This window comes from Lemur catta, chromosome 10, assembly GCF_020740605.2.
Source record: "Lemur catta isolate mLemCat1 chromosome 10, mLemCat1.pri, whole genome shotgun sequence".
NCBI lineage: Eukaryota > Metazoa > Chordata > Mammalia > Primates > Lemuridae > Lemur > Lemur catta.
In genome coordinates, this window is record NC_059137.1 from 61,281,672 (window position 1) to 61,300,146 (window position 18,475).

At 37.9% G+C, this 18,475-nt stretch overlaps 1 protein-coding gene across 1 annotated transcript in view; it reads left to right on the top strand.

Moving 5' to 3' along the window:
- GLIS3 (GLIS family zinc finger 3) overlaps window positions 1-18,475 on the top strand; it is a 423,786-nt gene that overhangs the window by 309,668 nt on the left and 95,643 nt on the right. Inside the window, 1 exon segment of the mRNA XM_045563912.1 lies at window positions 16,038-16,199. Coding sequence (XP_045419868.1) covers window positions 16,038-16,199 — 162 coding nt within the window.

Below are 18,475 nucleotides of genomic sequence, written 5' to 3' on the forward strand. Positions count from 1 at the left end.
ACTAAATACTACTCTTGAAAGATCAAAAGGAGTACTCCCTGCTTTCATTTTGTTCTTGGCTGTAGCTCATGGATGGCTTTCTTTTTCTTTTTCTTTTTTTTTTTCTTTCTTAATTTACAAAAAGCTTTCTTTCCTTCAGAAGAAAAAGAAGTGGCTCTGTGGATCATAAAGAAGATCGTTAGCGTTTACTAATACAGTATGTTCTTAAGTTGCTTGACTACCACGTCTTTTCAGTATTATTTACTGAGCAGCTGAAATAATTGGGCTTTGAATTTTTAGATTACTATAAAGCAAGACCTATTGTCACTTATTGCTGGGTGTAATTGCACCATATGTATTTAGTGAAGCTATTTATTCATCTCCCTGGTGGATAACTTTGTCAAAGTGAGTTATTTCTGTGTGTGCAGTTGGAATCTAGAAAACATGCATTTCATGTAGCACTTAGAAATTACACAGGGCTTCACAAACATTTTTTGTCTTCAGACCTGAGGGTATCGTCTTTAAGTTCTTCTCATCTTTCATTATTCCCCCATTGTTTGTTAGAACAAGTACTGATCATATGAGTATACAGTTATTCTGTGTGGATTGTAAGCCCTAGAAGCATGGTTTTCAAACAAGAAAGAGAGGGAGCAAAGGAGAGAAAGAAAGCCTTTAGAAATGAATAACTTGTATTTTAATTTTTAATAACTCATTTTTCCACTATTCAATAAATCTGCATTGGGTGCTTACTATAAAAACTACTGCATCATGAAAAGGACAAGCCTGTGTCCCTGTCCTAATGGCATTCACATTCCATGAGGATGTTATAAAGGTGTATATGTAAGAGACTAAACCTAACCTTGGACAGAGAATGCTTTCCTGAAAAAGAAATGCTTCAACTAAGCTCTAAAAGATGCACAGGGTTTAACCAGGCGAATAGGAGGAAAACATTTTTCCAGGCAAAGGAAATAGCATGTGCAAATGCCCTGAGGTGAGAAAGGGCATGCATGGTACCTTTGAGAAACTGAAGCTGAGGGAATGAGGGGGAAGGAAGAGGAGTCAGGATGAGGCTGGAGAATAGACAAATCAAGCCAGACCTTGTGAGCCATGGTGAGGCTTTGGCCTTTATCCGAGGGCCAGTGGGAAAGCTTTGAAGAATTTGACACAGAGGAGTGATGTGATTAGATTTCTAGTTTTCAAAAAATTACTGTGGCAACAGTGTGAAGACTGGATGGTGGGCGGGGACAAGAGTAGATGGAGGAGACCCATGAGGAGATCATGAACTAGACCAGGTGAGAGATGATGGTTTAGCCTTGGGAAGTTCAGATGTTGATGGAGAGAAGTATCGATGTTTAAGAGAGACTTGAGGACTTGAAGATGAGAGGTGGGTATGTGGGAGAGGGAGTTGTCAAGGATGACTTGTCAGGCTTTGGCGCTGCATTTCTGGGTGAACAGAACAGGGAGTGAAGACTCTGGGGGACAAGATCATTGTTAAGTGTTGGAATATGTCCTTTGAGATGCCCATGGGCCCTTAGTGTGGAGATATTAAATAGGCCTGGAGCTCAGAGGAGAGGTCTAGGCCAAGTTTAACAATAGCCATGTGTCTTCTGATAGGATGCAGGTTGGATTCTTTTATCCAACAATGGGAAATAGTAAAATGAAATATATTCCTCTTTCTTGAGGAATTTTGCCTCAAATGGAATTGGAAGTGCTAAAACAAATAAATATTTAGACAAATATTCAATCAATTAATCATTTAAAAAATATTTATTGAGCACCTTATATGTATTAGGCACCTATTGGATTATGGGACCTTTTCTTTTCTCTATTAGTAAAGTTACTTTGAAGAAAGGCTTAACTATGTATGCGTGTAAGAAAGGACAAGTTTTGTCACTGTTAGTAAGTTGGTAGTAAAGTCCAGGATCTTACATTTGATAAAATGAGAAGGGCTTTTGCTATAAGGTATTTTATTGTTTGGCTGAATGTGCAAACAGTTGAGGTCTTTCTAGAATTGTCGTGTTGGCTCTTATGCCAGTATCACTTTGCATTTTTTTCTCAACAGCCCGTTTCTGAGTGGCTCACAGATGCATACCATATTTTTTCAAATTTGAGAACTGTATGTTAGTTAAAAGGAAGACTATGCCAAGAACATAAGGCTCATAGTACTTTCTAGTCATTGCTAATGGCTGAACTCTGTGCTCAGACGTTGACGAGAATGATTGGTATAATTTAGGATAGTTGGCCCTTGTAAATTTAAATTATTAATATTTTTTTACTTTGTAAGGGGAAAAAAAGAAAGAGTACAACTAGATTCCTTCCAAGACATGTTTCTTTCCATATCTCCTTGACCTCTTGAGAATTAACATTCCCTTGGAGTTTCATAGAGGGAATACTTGGTTAAATACCTGAGCCAGAGGCCATGATTCTAGTTGGGGGTCTGCCACCTACTGGCTGTGTGACTTTGGCCCTCTAGGCCTCAATTCCCTTCACTTGTAAAGTGGGAACAATAATAGTAGATATTTTGAATACTTAATGGATAAATGTTAGACATTATCATCATCGTCCATTAAGATTTACTGTGTGCTAAATATTTTCCTGCCAGGATTGTTGGCTCTGTAAAATGGCAAGGAAATAAAATAAGGGAAAAAACATATCTTGGAAACAACTCATCTTACTCATTCTTTTACTTCTTTGGGTTATAAGAAACAGTAGTAGTTTAAATGCAGTGCAAAGGCCAACTACTCTAAATAATTAGACCAATATTCTCATCAAGTTGAAAATATTCGAGATGATGAAATGTCCACATCTACCCCAGACTTTACAGTTTTAGGTAGAATTTTTCGTAGACCTATCATTCTTGTTACAAATGGAGTCAAGTTCCAGAGAGAAGGAGGTGGGGTGGAGGTTGCATTAAGTAGAATATTCAAGAGGATTGAGGTTACAATTCTTAGCCAAGGTATTTTCATAAGAATTATAGGGATCAGAGTTCAGTGTGTGCATGACAGTGATTGAATATCCTGTGGGTTTCAAAACCTAAAAAGTCGTCATTGGAAAGAGTTAATGGATTTAATTACAGCCTCTTGCCTGTGAGTGAACAGGTAGGAAGCAGGGCGTGTGGGAAGAAGGGGCAAGGTGTGAGAGAGATTCCCTCCATAACCAAGAAGGGAAGTTGTTCAGATATGGGATAGAGTAGTTTAAAATCAGAGCAAGGAAGGAACAGAGCAGATGGAAAGAATGAAGGGTTTTCTGAGCACCTGCTATGTATGTGCCAGTCAGGCTTGTGATGGGAGAGCCATGCAGAAAAGCTCAGTCTTGAAAGAAAAAGAACTGGAGGTGATGCATTTTGGAAGCAAGTGAGTGAGTGGTTTTGAGGAACCAGTGTGGGCTGTCACAAAAGATTGTCAATCCTAGTACTGTGGAGCTGCACTGAGTAAGCAGCACTCTGAGGTCATCCCTTTGTAATGGCCACCAGGGCTAATGCAAGCTTTTGGGTCCCCTTATTTTCATATCCTCTTTTTCTAAGCAACCAGTTGCAGATGACTTTTAACAAGAAGTACAGAATTTGAGCAATGCATAATGGAAATCAATAGTTTTTTTGTTGAGAAAAGCACAGTGTCAGGAAAATATCCCTGCCACTCTCTTTCCCCCTGTCACAGTGGTGGAAATTTTACATTTGAAAGTGAAAAGGCTTAAGATATAATTTTTTAATCCCATCTTTCCTGCCCACTTGCATCTCTTCCAAAGCTTGTCAGGGCCAGATCTGGAATAGCAAGAGCCATTAAAAATTTGGCATCTTGCACTCCATTTTTTGGAATCAACTCAGTGTGGGCCAATTTATGGTAAATTATTCTCTTCGTGTGTGAATTTCCTTTTCTCTCTTGGCAAATTCATGCTGCTTCTACACCCCTGCACACAGATCTTAAACACACACATTTATTACAGAATCTGTGTGGGATATGTGTGCAAGTGTTAAAGTGTGTGCCCATGGCTGTACCCCCAAATGCATATGCACATATTTGCACCTATGTGCCTATATGATAAGCAAATTGACTTAAACAGTTTGTCTTGGAGGTTTGTGTTGCTGTATGTATGTTAGCATACATTCTGTTGCAACCCACAAACAGTTTCTCAGTCAAGAGATGACAGAATTCAGCAATCATTTTGGGAAACACCATAGTAAATAAATATATTGCTTAGCTCTGTTAAACCAAGCATGCCAATTCTTAATAAAACTGAAGGCAAGCAGTGGCAATTCTCATCTTTGTAGTCAAAGACAATTAATTACTGGGCAGCCAAGTTCACTGCCAACAGGGAAGACAGAGCCAAGATCTTTCTACAGCCCCTGTGCTTTGCACACAAACTCTGTAGCTAAGCTTACTTGTAACCTGGGACATGGATTGGAGTCCCTGCCTCCCTTTCAGCGAGGTTGGCCATAGGATGGTTGACAGAGGCATGGCATCATGGGAAATTGCTTGACCTGCTCTTTGGGGATATTTCACTCAGGGCAATTCAGGGCAAGGTCGCAACAATCTTTTCTCTTTGCATGAGAAACTCTGATGAGAGGCTCTTTCCTGGCATATTTAAGAGCATATTAGCTCAGCTTTTAAAGGGCAATTTAAAAGTTTCTTTTCCTTTATGTATGAAGAAAGCACACATTTATGTGCCTTGAATTATTGCTAATGACATGCTCCCAGTAGATCTGTGTGTTTAGCTCAAATTTAGAAAAGGGTGTGGTAGGAAAACAGCTCATTCACTTCATCAGTATTGCTACAAATTTCTCAGAAAATCAATAAAGAAGTTAATGTATCAGATCCACACACAAAAAAAATACAACCATATGTTGTTATTAGTATTTTCCCCACATGGTTAAATATTAAAATAATGAAACATACATTTTACAGTAGTTCTATAGGACATTAAAATGCAACATCTAAAACCCATAAATACATTTTATAGCTTTTGCGATGTTGACCATTTGATGTCGTCAGGTGCAGTAACTAGCCCTGACTAATTAAAAGGCCTTAATGAGCTTGCTACACAAGGAAGTCTAGGAAATCAATATGCTTTCTTACAAAGAGTTCATTCTGTCCATTTCGTTTAGCATTTATTTAGCAAATAACCTACGATCACTTGAGTATATGCCAAACGCTGTACCTAGTGCTGGCAATAAAAGTATTAATAATACTGAATACCTTGTCCCCATAAAGCTCACAGCCTAGTGGGGGAAACAAACAATCCAATTAGTGTATCTCCATGTGTTAGCAAGGCAGTAGGCAAAGCATGGCGGTCATGTGTGGGTACTGATCCTTTGTGCTTTGGTGACAGCTGAAAGGAAGGCTTCCCAGAGGAGGTGGCACCAAACTAAAGGGTCAGAAAGATGTCACCAAGCACAGGGAGCAGCACATGCAAAGGAAAGAGGCAAGAAGCAGCATGCTGCTTAATTAAGGAACTGTGGTTGGGCTGGACTGGAGCCCAGTGGGAGAGATGGGGGGACAAAGAAGGGACAACCTGATCACTTATCTACTAAGCCATGGGTCTCTCTCTTACTTTCTTCTTCTCCTTTCCCTTTTTTGACTTGCAGTGTCTCTTTCTCTTTCTGTTTTTTCTACTTTTCCTTTCCTTTTACATACTTAGTTCTCTTTTACTTCATCTATCCCTCTCGGTCTTCTGAAAGTTGAAAATATATTTCTGAGCTAGACCTTTCAGAGAAACCGGAGTTTCAGAGTATGTTTCTGACATTTAAAAAAATGCAAAAACTATTGCCTAAAATCCAAAGGACGATTTCCCCAACTTCTCTCAGTTTCCTCACCTCCCCAGTGCTCACCTCACCTTTAGTATGCAGAAAATAATATGGGAGTGCTGGGACATGTGGGATCAAATTCCAAATTTATTCTGGGTTTATGTCTACTCTCGAATGTACTACAAATGCAGGAAAAGTAGGATTGAGCCTGATGTTTCTTTCGTATCATCCACAGAGTCTAATGAAGTACTGAATGTGCAAGAAACTCAATATGTGCACAGTCCATTTGTGGAGCAGGGAATTGGTCACTTGGTATATTGCTTGTATTTAAAAAGTTTAAAAGAATTATTTAATATAGAGCAGTAAAACATCTGAATGTTGTTTTTATTTGTATGCTTTACGTATACTTCATAGAAGTATTGTGCTTGTGTAGACACATGAATATGGAATTATACCTGGCTGTGTGGTGGTCAAAAACACAGGCAGACAGAAAATTAAATAATTTGGTTGCCTTTAGGAATTGCTATGGTTTGAGCATGTCCCCTAGGATTCGTGTGTTGCAAATTTGTTCCCTTGTGTGTTGGTGCTGAAAGGTGGAGCCTTTAAGAGGTGATTAGGTCATTCAGAGGAAGTGATGCTGCTCCTGCAGGCCTGGGTTAATTCTCACAGAAGTGAGTGAGTTCTCTCTCTAGTGGGAGTGGATTAGTTACCTCCAGATTGGGTTGTTATAAAGCAAGGCTTCTCCTCATGCTTTGCCCCCTTTTCACACATGCCTGCTTCCCCTTCTGTACATGACCACTTCCCCTTTTGCTTCTCTTCTGTATTATGATGCAGTACAAAAGTCCTTGCCAGGAGTTTCCACCACGCTCCTGTACTTCCCAGCCTCCAGAACCACGAGCTAAATATACCTCTATTCTTTATAAATTACCCAGTCTGTGGTATTCAGTTATAGCAACAGAAAATGAACTAAGACAGGTATGTTTATGCAGAACTAATTATATAACCATAAAATATATTTGCTCTACTATCATGTAATCATAATACATTTCTTGTTGTCTGACTGTCAACCCCTGAAGTATACATGATCTCGTGGATATATATTCGCAGATTGCATGAAATGAATGTTAATAAACAACAGCAATAAAAACTTATTGTTATGTTTATATAACCCCCAGACAACCAGTTTTCTATTATTTACCCTCTCACAGAAATAATTATTTGCTTCGAATTTTAGTTTTCTGGTATTGTATTGATACAATATGAATAATATATGATACCTTATATTTGTTGAATAGCTAGAGTGGGCCATATGATACATCTTAAATATCAGTGTTGCCCTGTGGAATATTCTTTTTCCAGTTGTGAATATAATGCCCATGATGAGGTTCCATTTGTCCTCAGATCCTTTCAATTGTTATAAACCAGACATTTGATAATTTCCATAAAAATTTAATATGGTTAAAATGTTGGCACAGAACATATTTCTCTCTACATTGTCATGTGGTTTCTTGAAAACAGTTTTTCTATTTTCAGTTTTTAAGCTGAACCCTCATTTATTTTGCTACATCATTTAAAAGACCCTTTCAAGCATCAACTACTACCCTGGGCCCAAAATGTTAAAAAGCAACAAATTCCCTTAAGCCAATAAGAAACACATAATACTGCCTAGTTAGATGACCTTTGTTTTATACAGATTTCTTAATCAAAAACAAGAAACACAACAAGCCAGGAAATTGTATTTATGAGCTAGTTAATTGATTCATTTTGTACACTAGAATAACAGGGAAAAACACAGTAACTGGAATCTCTTTATTATAGTTTAGGAAAACATTACAGAAAAGTTTTATATTAATTCTATAAAATTTTTAATAGTTCCAGAAAATCTGGATACATGAGGACTGTAGGCCACTTCATTATTCCAGATGAGTAGTACACACTAAATTGGTTGACTCACTGAGACCAAAGTGTCATAGTGTCTTACACACTCAGTCTGCCCCAGCCAAACCCAGGGGCAGGAAAACTTCAATGGTTATTGTAGGAAATGCAAGTGTAAATCTATTTAGATACTCAGAACCTTTGGAAACTCAGTTTGGGTTGCATTGATTTCCCTAAAGTTAAGAAGACTCTAAGACTAACCAGGTATAACCCTATCATGACTCTAAGTAATTTTCCAATAAGGATACTGTTATTCTTGATGTAAAACCTTTGAAATATTATAAAATCAGATATTACCTTTTAGCAACCAAAAGAAGACAACAGAAGCTCCTGGGTACAATGTTCTGTTATGGACAAGAGGGTGATTTGACTGGAAAATGAGTAAAATCACAAAGCAATAACAAGCAGAGACATGTTCTCTGTCCTCGTGGAATTATTAGGCCATTAAATATGAAATGCCAAATTTCGAATCAAAAGTGTAGTTTATTATATCTCAAACAAGAGGCAGTATAATTAATCAAAGTATGCGCCTAAACCATGCACAACACAGTTTTGCCATCTTAACAGTAGCTTCTTTATGTCAGCAGCAAAGAAGCCTGGAGAACGAGTGGCGGTGAAATCAAGAAAGGTGTTTTCCACAGCTTGCTGAGAATTGAATCTTTTTCCTTGCAAGTAGTGGTCCAAGGCCTGGAAGAAGTGGTAGTCAGTTGGTGCAAGGTCTGGTGAATACAGTGGATGACAGTTTCCAAGTCCAGATTCTATAATTTGAGCAGCATTGTGTCACATGTGATTGAATGTTGTCTTGCAAGAGGATTGGCCTGTCTGTATTGACCAATCTCAGCTGCTTAATCACAAGCATCCTCATCATTTCATCCAATTGCTTGCTATAGACATCTGCTGTAATTGATTGACCAGGTTTCATGAAGCTGTAATGGATAATACCAGCGCTGGACCACCAAACAGACACCATTAGCTTTTTTGGATGAATATTCAGTTTTGGATTACTGTGTTTCAGCACTTCATCTTTATCCAAACATTGTGCTGAACCCTTGCAATTGTCAAAAATAATTCGTTTTTCATCACACATAACAATACAGTGTAGAAATCATTGCCTTTATGTTGTGACAGCAAAGAAAGGCAAGCTTTGAGATGATTTCTCTTCTGATTCTCATTTAATTCATGCGGAACCCATCTATCCAGTTTATTTACCTTGCAAATTTGTTTCAAATGGTCCAATATTGTTAGAATAGTAACTTCAAACCTTGCTGCTAATTCTAGGGTAGGTTGAGATGGATTCACTTCCACTACAGCTTTCAGCTCATCAGTATCCACCTTGGTCTCAGGTTGCCCATGTGGCTCATTTTCAAGATTAAAATCACCAGAACAGAACTTCTCAAGCCATCCATGTACTGTGTGTTCGTTAGCCACATCCTTCCCATACACTTTGTTGATATTTCAAGCTGTCTGCACTGCATTGGTTCCACGATGGAATTCATATTCAAAAACAACATGAATTTTTGACTTACCCATGGTTTCACAAAAATTGCTCTAAAAATTTTTGAAAGACAAGCACAAGCCAAAATGTGCATTTGAAAGACTGAAGATGTACCTTCACAATAAAAATAAAACAAGAAGTGTCAAATGAAATGTCAGAGATAGCAGCTGTCAAATAGTACTTAAGGAAATTGGACATTTCATACTTAAATCTTAGTCTAAAACAAAGAGCAGAAGGAATTCTGTATTATTCAGTGTAATGGAGTTATGAACTAGTTACTTTTTAAAAGCTTCTAAACATCTTCACTATTTTTCTCTCTTTATAACACTTTCTACAAACTGATATGGTAAATACTAAGATTTGCTGGAGCAGTGAGCACTAGTAAGAGTGCACTGGAGACAGAAACCAGAGCGGCATGGAGTGAGGACTGAGTTACGTGTCTGAGTGTGAAGTTGACTGAAGGAGAAGCAAAATCAGATGGCCCCAGTGTTTTTCTGCACTCTTTCTGTTTTGACCCTGTCCTTTTTTTTTTCCTCTGACCTTTCTGCTTTTTTTTTTTTTATGTTATCTTACCACTTGAATTTTAAAATTAGATTTTATTGTTTCGTACGCTAAGAATGAAACTGCCACAGTTTGGTTCATCAAAGGCAAATAAAGCCCTTTCTTTATTCTTTTATCCCTTCTCTGATTATTTTGTTTTTTATTTTTTCTTTTAAAAATCCCACCAAACTGTACATTTTCATCATAGGGATCATTTAATGATCCCCAGAACATTGTTTCTCGAAGTGTAACCTTCAAACATTCAACATTTAGAAGTACCATCTGGGAGAGTGTTAGGAATGCAGGCTCTCAGGCCCCACCCAGGCTCACTCAGTCAGGGTTTGCATTTTAATAAGACCCCCAGGTGATTCACAGGCATATACAGCTGGGAAGCACCGCTCTAGAAGGAAACTTCCAGAACTAAATCCCAGCTGAATACATGTGTCAGATTTCTCACCTCAGGTGTGTCAGGTGGCCCTCAGCTGTACCTTCAGCCATCTCTTTCTGAGTCACAGGAGAGGCAGTCTTTCATTTACACCCTTTGAAGGTATGAGCTTGATAAAAGTGGACTTGAACTCTTGGGCTTACGGTGGAAGTCACCTTGATTGTATCTGCCATGTTAGAAATATTCACGGACACTCCCAGCCATGCCTTTCCTCTCTGTTGTCTTTGGGCTGTATGTAGCGATGTGAGCTGGTGTATAATCTGTCAGTCAATTTTTGCTGCATATCACAGTGTCAGCCAGCACTAATGGGATTAATTAGTCTCGACTGATGAAATTGTAAAGTCGTATACCTCCAAGGGTCGTAAACACTGAGCCTTAATTGAAATCAAACGTATATTTTTAAAAAGCATGTCCAGCATCATAGTCTCCTTTCTGTTTGGGTTTTGTTGACATTAGCAATGGTATGGAAACCTGATCAGGAAAGGTTTGCTGTTATTACTGCTTTGAATACGAACTTATGCTTCTCAGCTCTCTAAGTAGCTGATTAGGGGAGGGAGGAATATTCCACTTAATTATTGGTTACACATATGGAATAAATCCCATTTTAATGGTGTCTAATGAGCCTTTCATTTTTAGAACCTTACACAAAAGCCTCTAATAGAAAGGGAAAGTAATATTTCAAAGGTCATCTTAATGCCACTTAATGTCAACAATCCGTAATCAAGCCAACATATAGAGATGGTGATTACAGTCCAGTTGTGATTCTTTTAAATATGAAATAATCTTCTAAATTAGCAAAGTGGTGCAAGCTAAGGTTCTTTAGGTTTGAGGCAACTTAAACTTTCTAATTAGAGTTTGTTACTTGAAAACAGCCTCGGAGTTAAAGAGATTTTTCTCAGAGGGAGGCGTCATGCAATGCTGTATTTTCAAAACCCCTGAGAGTGAAAGTTCTGTCACTTATGGTTTCATGCACGGTTTTCATACGTGTCTGTAAAGCCACTGAAATGTGCGAATGGAAAGCGACGGCTCCCCTTCAGTGCTGCTCCTCAATGGGAGTGCAGTGAGCTTAGAAATGTGGGGTGTTCTGTTGGTCAGGCCATGGAGGGAACTTGGGGGCACACCTATTTCCAACCAGACAGCTGCGCAGTATCAGATTAAAGAGGTGGGAATTTAGAGTCTCTGGTAAGAGATTGGCATTCTGGGATTTTGTCCTGTTTATTGTGTGAACAGAGATAACCCTGCCCCACTCCGGAATGGAGATGTTCCTTTTCAGTCCTAGGATAGCTGCGGCAGTGCTAGCCCCTATGGCTCTTGCATGAGTTAGAATTGGGTAAATTCTGCAAAACGCTTCACTGTGTCGGAAGATTTTTGTCAGAAAATGGACAATGATTACAACAGGAATGTCATTCGCTAACTCATCCGTTTACACTGCAGTGTGGCCCTGGTGGACTGGTTAACTGTCAGGTGGCTGTGCCCCACTCCCAGGGTTCTGATTCTGTAGGCCTGGGGTGGAGTCAGAGGACTTCTGTCTCTGACATGTTCCTAGGTGATACTGATGCCACTGGCTCAGGACCCATGTCTTTGAGAACCACAGCTTGGGGGTACATCAGTGTTTAACCTGCCCAGCCATATGCGTTGACCCTCCTGTGAGTAAAGTTTGAGTTTTATCATCTTGTTCCTCCCGGTGCCTAAGACACGAGTGCCATGCCCATGGGTCTTACTGAGTCTTTTGGGGGGGAAAATACTATTTAGATAAAATTACTAATATAAGGGAAAATTCCTAGCAAGGAGCTTGGCATGGAATAAATGCCGAATGAACACGGGGCCCCTTTTCTGACATTGTGACCCAAATTATCACCCTGCCTTGTCTCTCTTATATTCTATTCTTCCTCCTTCTGCTGCCCCCTTGGATTCTGAGAGTTTGTTTGTTGTTGTTTCTTTTGTCTTCCTGTAAATGGTTTGTTTTTGAACCTCAGGCAAACTCTGGCCTGCTGATCCAGTTGTGTGTCACTGGCTTTTGGGTGCATGGTTCCACAGCCAGTGCAGGAAGTATAGGACCTGAGAATAGGATATTGGTCAATTTCGTGTAGGAGTTGGTCAGTGGCAGTGACACAGCAGTCGGTTGACAATTGGGACCTTAGATCTCAGAGTGAACTTGCACTTTAGGAACTGTGGTGAGAAAGCATCTGGCCAAACCCAAGGGAATACTGCTACGGTCCTTGCTTTCCTAAGCTTACATGTTCATTTACAAGGTGAGACGACATGCTCAGTAAAGATTTGGAAAACATGAAAAAAATAAAAAAATAAAAAGAATGATTAAAGGCATCCATTTGCCCAAACTGAAAGAAGCCAGTTTTGTTATATTTTGTAACAATTTTTTATAAGCCTGCCTAAATGTTAGTTTATTTTTAATGTATTTGCATGTAATCGAACTTATAAATCTCGGGGTAAAACTGCCTGAGGGAGAGGAAATTCTTGGGCTGAATTACAGGGTTATACCCATAATGAATGATAATGATTCATTATAAAATTGTTTGCTTTCAAGTTTCATCCAGACGCCATTAGAGAAAAACAGCACCTTCTTCCTCGTCTTGCAGAATTGTGTGACACGTTCATTCAGGTGTGGTGTCCTCCACACTCCTGGGATGAGTTGGGTGTTAGGTCCTCCACCAAGTGATCTGTTAATCCTTTAGTGCTTGATTTTACTGGTTTTGTGTTGATGATTTCTTCAAGTGAATTACTTCAACTAGAGTTAGTGGGTGTTTTTTATACTGTGAGCTCCTGCGTGCGTGAAGTTGCCTTTCTCCTGCCTTAATTCATACAACTCAGTAGGTCAAACCCTTCACTTTTAATCTTTTCCCCTGAAAATACTATAATATTACTTTGTTGTCTTCTGGCCTTTAGTGTTACAAAGGAAACATCTGATATCAGCTGGATTTTTGCCATTTTACAGATAATCTTTTTGTTGTCATTTTCAGTCTGGGCATTCATATTTTCCTCCATCCTTGCTATTTATAAAAGGTATCCATGTGATAAAAACATTTGTACCCCCTTAATATTTTGAAATTAAAAAAAAAACTGAAAAAATAAAAAGAATTTCGCCTAAGCAGTAACTGGTATGGGTCTTTTAAAAATGTAGCTCCTGGGCATTCATTCATTTGTCCATTTACTCAGGAATCGTTAATTAAGTACTTACTATTTGCTAGCAACATCTACACTAGACACGTAAGATCAAATGTCAAGCAAAACATTGGATGCTGACCCTCATGCATTTTATAAGAAAACAGACTTCATTATGTCTCTTTTTATTTAATTCCAAACCCTTATATTTATCCATATTAATTGTTCTCACATATTTTTCCTCTTGATTTCTCTCTCCAAAATCTACATGGTGATATGCAGTATTTATTTGAAATTGAATAACTCTTGATGCTAGAGTCTACACTCTAGATTTACAAAAGCATCAGATAAACATGCTGCAAGAATAAATACATCTGTATGAAAAAAAGTTTTTTAAATAGTCCGAATGTTCCGAAATGTTCATTTTTCACTGATTTGCTTGGAATGCAGTGAGCCCTTTGGTATTTTATTATTGCTTCTGTTAACAGTAATAATAGCAATCAGTTGTGTTTTAACTGGACATTTAACTGGAAAGACTTTGGAAACGCTATTCTACATGTAGCCTATGTCTGACCAAGTGGACAGTTTGAATTAGTCTACGCTATGTCTGGGATTCCTCTAATGGCTTTATGGTAGAACTGGGGTCTTGTTTTATCTGGTGCTCACAGAGACCTTATTAATCTATTCGAAAGTAGTTCTCCACTCCACGCTGGTGCAGAAACAATGCAGCTTTCTCTCTGACCAAGATCTGAGGCGACTGTGGAAAGGGGTGGCTACTGAGGCCTGCCCAGGTCTGGGTCTGCACCCCCGGAGCTGGCCCCAGAACGGAATCCACCCTACAAAAGCGCCTTGCTAGGAACTAGGCTACAGACTTGGCGTGTCCAAAACCACAAGCTCATTGCAGATCTAAGTGTGGTCCACCAGGTGATTCCAAGTAAAATAAACTGAGCTCCAAAAGTTTGCTCTGAGTCGTTATTCAGAGAAAACCTTAAAAACAGAGGTTTGGTCAGCAGAGGCCTCTTAGCTATGAAGTGGGGGGTAATTTTGAGCCCCTTTATTCTCAAATTTGAGACCCGTTGGAAAACCTGCAGGAACGAGCCCCTCAGCTCCTCCCTCCCTCTCACAACATTGCATTGTATGCCTTTCACTCTGCTGAAGAAGTAGTTGGCTTCGTCAGCATTCATCTTCTGTTCAGGCTAAATTTATTTTTATGTGAAATAGAAATCAGGAAAACACCAAAATTATTTTAAGCAAAATATCAAAATTGAAATAAACCAACATATGTCTGTGAAACATGTATAACTCTCAATCAAAAATAAGTGCAACTTTCATAAATTTCTTAAAATACTCCAGCATGCAAAATCTGGACAACTTAAATAGATGGAGTTATGACATGTTTAATTATTCTTTCTACTTAGTTCATCCTTTACTTAAAGATGAAAATTCCGGTAACCAAAACCTGGCCAGCTCTGGACCATTCCTTCATGAACAATGGCCTCCACCAGCTATTGTAATAAGTAGGTGGGAAACGGGAGTTTTATAAAATTTCTTGCAGCAAGGTGAAGTTATACCTGCTAATTTTGAATGGAAATCATCTGGAACTTACCTTCTTCACTTATATTTTCATATTGACTTATATTCTTCACTTACATTCCACCCCTGGCCCCCACATTCCTTTCTAAGAAGCAAGGTTTCTTAATTGCTTTAAACATATTAAGCTATGTTCTGTGTAGGTTTTCCACATTTCTAAGTTTCCCTTCCAGTGGGAACTCAAATGGGATTAAAACTGTGTCAAAGTCACATAAATAATCTGGGACTTAGCACCAAACAACAAGTTAAAAGATAAATCCCCATCTCACCTTTATGGTTCATTTATAGGCTTTTTCTAACACATTTTATTTGTTAGATTGTTACTTCAAGGATTGAAATCACTTTGACTCTGTAATAGTAGCTGATGTTTTGCCCACGGAAGACATCAAATTAATGTTACTATCAATAAATATTATTGACAAACCAATGACGCATTTATTGAAATCTTCAGCCTTTCACTTTCAATTCTTTTGTCCATGAAATAGATAGCAAAATTTCTAAAAAATAAAAAAGATTAAACTATTATAGTACTTTATTTGGAAAATGATTTAGCAGTAATGAATTGTCCTCCAGCTTCCTTTTTTAAAGCACGTTAAAAAATTTATCTCATGAGGCTTAGTTAGCATTACCATATATATTAACATAGTCACTCTTTTGAGAGTTGGAAAAACCCTACAAATATATTAAGGAAGTTTATGATCATATTGATCCAGTGGACACATGCCTTTTTCATCCTGGACTCTTGGATCTTCAATTCTCCTATTTTCTTATACATCATTCTGATTTTTTTTTGTTAGTTTATTAGTTGTCAAAAAGTTTCTTCCTTCCCAGTTCCTTCAATTTAGACCAATTTGGAAATGGAAAAGTGTGTTAATTTTTTAATAACTCTTTAAGACACACATTACTGTATTTTTATTAACTGAGCCAGATGGCTCACAGTGAATTTTCTCTGAATAAGTAATCACAGAAATCAGTTTGGGACCCAATTCTGGTACAGAAAATGGCATGTATATTCAGTGGAAAAATGCAGCTCACATAAACATATGGATGTTTTTAGAAGTAATATTTGTTACTGTTTGGATTTTATTTTGTTTTAGGCTAAGTACACCCTAAGGACATTTATTTTTTCCTGTCCCCCAGACCCAAGCATTCAAAGTTCTTCTCAACAACCAAAAATTGTTTTCTTTCTGCAGTTTGAAGGTTGCAAGAAGGCCTTTTCAAGGCTTGAAAATCTCAAGATCCACCTGCGGAGCCACACGGGCGAGAAGCCGTATTTGTGCCAGCATCCGGGCTGTCAGAAGGCATTCAGTAACTCCAGCGACCGTGCCAAACACCAGCGGACACATCTGGACACTGTAAGAATGGCAGGAGCTTTCCAATTTTCAGCCCAAAACCTGGTGTGAGGAAGTGCCCGCTTGATAGTGGATGGTGGAAGTGTTTGCTTTTATGGTCTGGAGGTTACAAGGACAATGCCAAGGGCAGCAGCGGAACCTAGAAAGGGCCAGAAGGGGCACTGCTTAACTGTTCCATTTTTCTGTAGACACAGATTACCCTAAATATTACAACTTCCTGGGACAAAAGGGTTACTCGATCACCTCTGTGTACAAAGCAAAAACAGTTTAGGGGCTGTCATGTAGTAGATTTTAGTACACAGAATGACTGCTAGAGATGGGGCATTTAAATAAGTATTCCAGCATCAAGTAGATAATGCATGCTATTGCTAGAAATATGAAGTGGTTTTTTGGTTTTATTTATTTTTATTATTATTATTATTATTTTTTTTTACCCTGGTTCTTTTCTTCTTGACATAAGAACTTTGCGGCTGGCATGGTTTTTGAGAGTGAGTCTGGCCTTTTGCTTTAGAGAACACCTGGTGTTTTCACCTTCCAGCAATCTAAAAAGAAAAAGCAAATCTTTCTCGAGGGTTCAGTTTCATCGTGCTTCCTAAGTGTTAGCAGTCCCCATATACTTTGACATCAACCCTATGAGAACAATTGATTTTCATTATTACACCCTTAACTCCCTTAATGCTGCAACATTTTGCTCATTCCCAAATGCCTTTTCTAAGACTTATTTTCTCAATTATGTTGATAGCCCTCCTTTGCATTTCGCAGAATTTGATGCCATTTTCCTTACATGAGGCCAGGTAGACTCTATGTAATTTCACTTCACTTAACAAAGCCATCAGGATAAATGTATTAAACACATCACAGATCTCTTATCCCACGTTCTTGCAAGTAATGTATTCATGACAGTACTTTTTCGGTGTTAACATTCTGATATCTATTATTAAACTACACCAGAGTTTGAATTTTGAAAAGATACTGTTATTTCCACACACCTTCTCATACATATTTAAGATTCTTCTGATGTTATAGTTGACATATTTATTAAATTTTATATTAGTCTCTATTAGTCATATTGATAGAAGTCATTTTAGCTATATGTCACATAACCTTTCTAAACAGAATTATCTCCCAATATACATAAATGTGATGGGTTTGCCTAGTAAATATCTGAAATATAATTAGAGCAACATGGGCATAGAATGGACCCTTTCTGCTCTAGCTGAATTCCATGATTTTAGGATCAATAGAATAGAATATTAAATGAGTAAATTTGGTGAATAATGGGGTTTTTAAAGTTAGAAAAAAGGAAAAAGAATAAATTATGTTAAAGTGCCCTATTTTGTTGTGTCTAAAATGGTCTTGGTAGAATCCAATGAATTTTCCAATTTGTCATTAAACTTTATCATGGAAGAATGAACATTTATGAGACAAGATTGTCTTGAGAAATTGCCTCTACTCTAGCTAGTTATCTGTAGTTTGAAAGAACTATTGTGAGGCTAAGTGTTACGGTTCTACAATACCCTTCTTCACTCAGAGCTAATTTTAGCTAATCAAACTAAGAGCATGTTCAAAAATCATTTTGGAATTAAAAAATTATCTTTTTAAAAACTTTTGAGGAAAGCTAAGATAATAATTTCATATTAGTTCAATGCAATAGCTTTTAAAACTCAGCTATTTTTGTTTTTTTGAAAAAATTATTTCTCTATCAAATCTTTTAAAACCATCATTTTTCTTTTAAGCTCCAAACTAGCTCCTGTTTAAATTTTTACTACATTTAACAAATTGGTGAGCTCTTTTAAAACCATATAGAAAGCAAACACTTGTTTTAAAAAGCAAACTGTAGTTGCTTGAAGAATTTATGATTTAAATTTAGGTCCCTGTTTCCTTTCATTAAGCACTCCTTATGCTAATGCTGTCAGAATTTTGGATACGGTATCTTTCTTAAACTAAGTGGATTCTTTACTTGTGTGAAAATGGTTTTCCCATAAAGATTACTGAGTTCATAACTCTACCCCTGAAAAGTTTTATTAATTCATTTCTCTGTTAGCATCCTAATATCTAAACAGGGGACATAATTGTACAGTACAAATGGACAATAATAAAATGTATAATTAGATGATGTGTAGCATGCCATTTAAAGCTTAGACAATCTGATATAATATGACCAGTACAGCAAACTGCTTAGACCAGTCCCTGATGTTGCTGTTTTGGCATACTGGTCCCGGGTGGCTTGACAGCAAGGGAACAGAGTGAAGGCCAGCTAGGAGGAAGAATGTGTAGTT